Raw genomic sequence first — 3,609 nt, 5'->3', positions numbered from 1 at the left:
GGGGGTGGAAGTGAGAGGCAAGGGGAGTGAAGTGGGAGGCAGGGGGAGGGAGATGGGAGGTAAGGGGGTGGAAGTGAGAGGCAAGGGGAGTGAAGTGGGAGGCAGGGGGAGGGAGATGGGAGGTAAGGGGGTGGAAGTGAGAGGCAAGGGGAGTGAAGTGGGAGGCAGGGGGAGGGAGGTGAGAGGCAGGAGGGAGGGAGGTGGGACGCAGTGGGGAGGGAGGTGGGAGAGAAGGACCCCCCGCCCCCTCTAATTAAACTTGGAGATCCATGCTCATATGTTGAAATCTTTTATGTCAACGTCAATGTCATTCATTAACTTGTATTTGAATTGTTATTATTGTTCTTGTTATTAGAATTAGCCCATAGAGATTAGGTGGGTGCGAAAGTGTAGCTGATATATTTGTTCAAATTGGCTACGAAAGTCAAACAAGAATAAAGAAGACTTATGGATAAGAGGTCTTGCTATGCACAAATGAATTTATCAGCAGAACACTAGACACCAGATGAGCCCTGTCGCACTGCGGCACTTGTTTATACTATGTGAACGGGAGTGAGTGCTGGCGACTATATACACCAGCGCGCGTTTTCTTGCAGACGAACTTGGCGAGCTCGTGGGCGCAGTACATACAGAGACGAGCCAGCGCAGACGTGCTGTACCGCACCCCCGCCGCCACTGCCTCTTCCTTCGCCCCCCAGAAAAGGAAGCAGAGCGTACTCGAACCGGGCGAGATTCCCCGCCCGCGCCAGTTCACGGTGGTATCGCCGGACATCCGAAACGACACACTGCCATTGAAGAAGCGGCGGCTGGGCGGCAAGGAGCGCTACGCGGGCGAGACCGGCGAGACCGGCTACCCGGGGGACGGCGCACAGCAGGCCAGTGCCGGGCTCATCGCCTCCATAGCAGAGAAACTGCGTGCGAAGCAGGAGCGGACGACGACGGTGGAGAGCCCGCAGGTGGCGCCGCCGGCTTCGGCGAGGCCGAGCAGCGCGTACATGAAGGCCTTCTGCAGCTTCCTGGGCGCAGACAACATCGAGAAGCAGTCGATCAGCGAGGCCGAGCAGCTGCGGCAGATCCAGCAGGTGTACGAGCAGGCGGCCCAGTCCGCGCGCACCGCACAGACTGCGGGCATGGCCCAGTCAGCACGTGCAGCCCAGTCCCCGGCGCGCGCCACCCAGACCATGGCCCAGTCCCTGGCACGCGCTGCCCCAACCATGGTCCAGTCCCCGGCATGCGCCGCCCAGTCCATACCCCAGCCCCCGGCACGGGCCGCCCAGTCCATACCCCAGTCCCTGGCACGGGCCGCCCAGTCCACGCCTGCAGGAGAGAGCGCGCCGGCAGCTAGGTCCTCCCCGGCCAGCCCGTTCAGCCACCTCAAGACGGCCATCGAGCAGCAGAGATCGTCGGAGAAGCAACCGCGGCTGGGGATCTTCACTCCCGTGCTGCAAAAGCAGCGTTCCGTCGCTGGGCTGGCGTTCGGCAGGGCCCCGCCGCCGGCCGGCAAGAAGCCACGCACGGCGTCGACGCTCGTGCAGACGCTGCCCAAGCACAAGGCTGTCGCCGACGCGAAACCCGCCAGCTACTACACTGTCGGCAAGCCGATGGTCGTCGCCGAGTCAGTCCCCGACGGCGGCGGTGACGACGGCGACCGCGGGGGCGTGCGGCCGAGGAGGCCCGCAGTCGCACACGTCGAGCATCGCAGGCTGGTGAAGCCCTGCTCGGTGAAGCTCGACCCGCAGTCGGTCGTCAAGAGCTTCACGAAGCCGTCGTCCGCAGGCGGCGACGGCGGCAAGCGCGCATTGGGCGCCGGCAGCAAGGACAAGCGTTTTGCACGTGCGACGGACACCGGCGCTGGTTATCCGGCCGTCGCCGCGCGCGTGCCTTCGCAAGCGGCCGGCGTGCCGAGAAAGTCGTCTGTGCACGCGGTCGAGCTGTCGTCTCTCTCGCAGTCTCAGATATCGTCGAGGAGTAGTCTCTCGCACAGGCCGGCGGCGACGCACATAGACGCCGCTGGGGGAAAGCTTGGTGGTTATCATCCAAGCGAGGCCGAAGCCAACGTCAGGGCGATGATGCAGTGGAGCTTACTGCAGGCTGGTAAACCAACACACACACCTTCCACACTCTCAACCCAGATATCTTCGCAAGCTGTTAAAGAGGCACGCATGACTTCTGTATATTCAAGCCAGCGCGGGCAGCAGGCTGTGAAACGACGCCACACACCATCCTCTCAATCAAGCCAGATGGCAATGCAGGCTGCAAAGCATGGGATATCTAGCACCTTACATTCAAGCCAGTTGGCACTGCAGGCTGCGAAGCATGGACAATCTAGTGCCTCACATTCATCCCAGTTGGCATTGCAAACGTCGATGCATGGGCAACCAGGCAAACAGGGGGGCAAATGGGAAAAATGGGCTGGAAAACAGCTAGATTCTCTAACAGCAAATCCTTCTACTTCTGAAAGTCGCTCCATGCCACAGAATACAGCTAGGACAATATCTTCACTTGCAAGCCACATTACATTGCAGCCAGGAACAAGTCAAGCTATCAAGCAATCAGGATATCTTTCCAGTAAACCAGCAGTCAGTACTCTCATCCGTACCTACTACAGTAAGTCAGTACAGCAACCAGGGAAATCGGCAATCCAGTCAAAAACCATCATGTCTAAAACTGCATCAGCTACCCTACAAGAAGTTCCAGGGCTTAAGACTGTAAGAGCCACAGTGCACCCTACCTCCCAGTCACAGCTGAGGATGCCATCATCGTTGACTCACGAGATTATAGTTTTGTCATCCAGTAATTCAAGTGATTAAGCTGACTAAGGGTAGTCAAGTAGTTACATTATCATGCCAGTCTCATGATGTTTACTAAATAATCTTGATATGTAGGGGGTTACATCCTAATGCATTAGTATTGTGCTGTTTATGTAGGCTTTAAAGTTTTTTTGTAATGCATGTACTTTGTTTCTACTGTGGATGTGTGCGTCACGAGTATCTGCATGTCATGTGTACATGAACTGATCAGGAGATATACCTACAGGGGCGTGTACAGGGGGGATCCAGGGGGTCCGGACCCCCCCTGCTCGCGCAGAAAACGCATCTAAGGGGGTCTAATTAAAAAAAAATTCTGGGGGTGTGCTCGCAAGTTTGGGTTACGGTTAGACCCCCCCTGGTACAAATCCTGTACACGCCCCTGACCTACGAATCTTATATATGCTATATATGAATAAGTTGAATATATGAAGTGGCTTGCTTACACCTGAAACAAATCTACAAATTCTGTGGAAATTGTGCAATGAATTCCATAATAAATCCATAGGTAAATATTTCGTGATGACAAAATGATTATCGGCACTGTATCTGTTTTTATATTGATGTATATATTTATATGCAAACCATATGTGTGTAGTATGCTAATGTAGAAGCAATAAAAGCATCGACGATTTCTGAGCCACCACGAACAGTTTGTGGACCTAAAAAATTCTTAGCCACCACAAACAGTTTGTGGACCAAAAAATTCTTAGCCACCACAAACAGTTTGTGGACCAAAAATTTCTTAGCCACCACAAACAGTGTGGACCGAAAAAATTCTCAGCCGCCACAAACGGTTTGT

At 55.0% G+C, this 3,609-nt stretch overlaps 1 protein-coding gene across 1 annotated transcript in view; it reads left to right on the top strand.

The window, feature by feature from the left end:
• LOC106805588 (calcineurin-binding protein cabin-1-like) overlaps positions 1-3,102 on the top strand; it is a gene marked incomplete in the record, with an annotated part of 24,112 nt that extends 21,010 nt beyond the window's left edge. The window contains 1 exon segment of the mRNA XM_014807244.1: positions 597-3,102. Coding sequence (XP_014662730.1) covers positions 597-2,810 — 2,214 coding nt within the window.
• Positions 3,103-3,609: the final 507 nt, after the last annotated feature.

Source organism: Priapulus caudatus, unplaced genomic scaffold, assembly GCF_000485595.1.
Source record: "Priapulus caudatus unplaced genomic scaffold, Priapulus_caudatus-5.0.1 Scaffold6, whole genome shotgun sequence".
NCBI lineage: Eukaryota > Metazoa > Priapulida > Priapulimorpha > Priapulimorphida > Priapulidae > Priapulus > Priapulus caudatus.
This window is presented reverse-complemented; position numbering and strand designations above follow the sequence as displayed.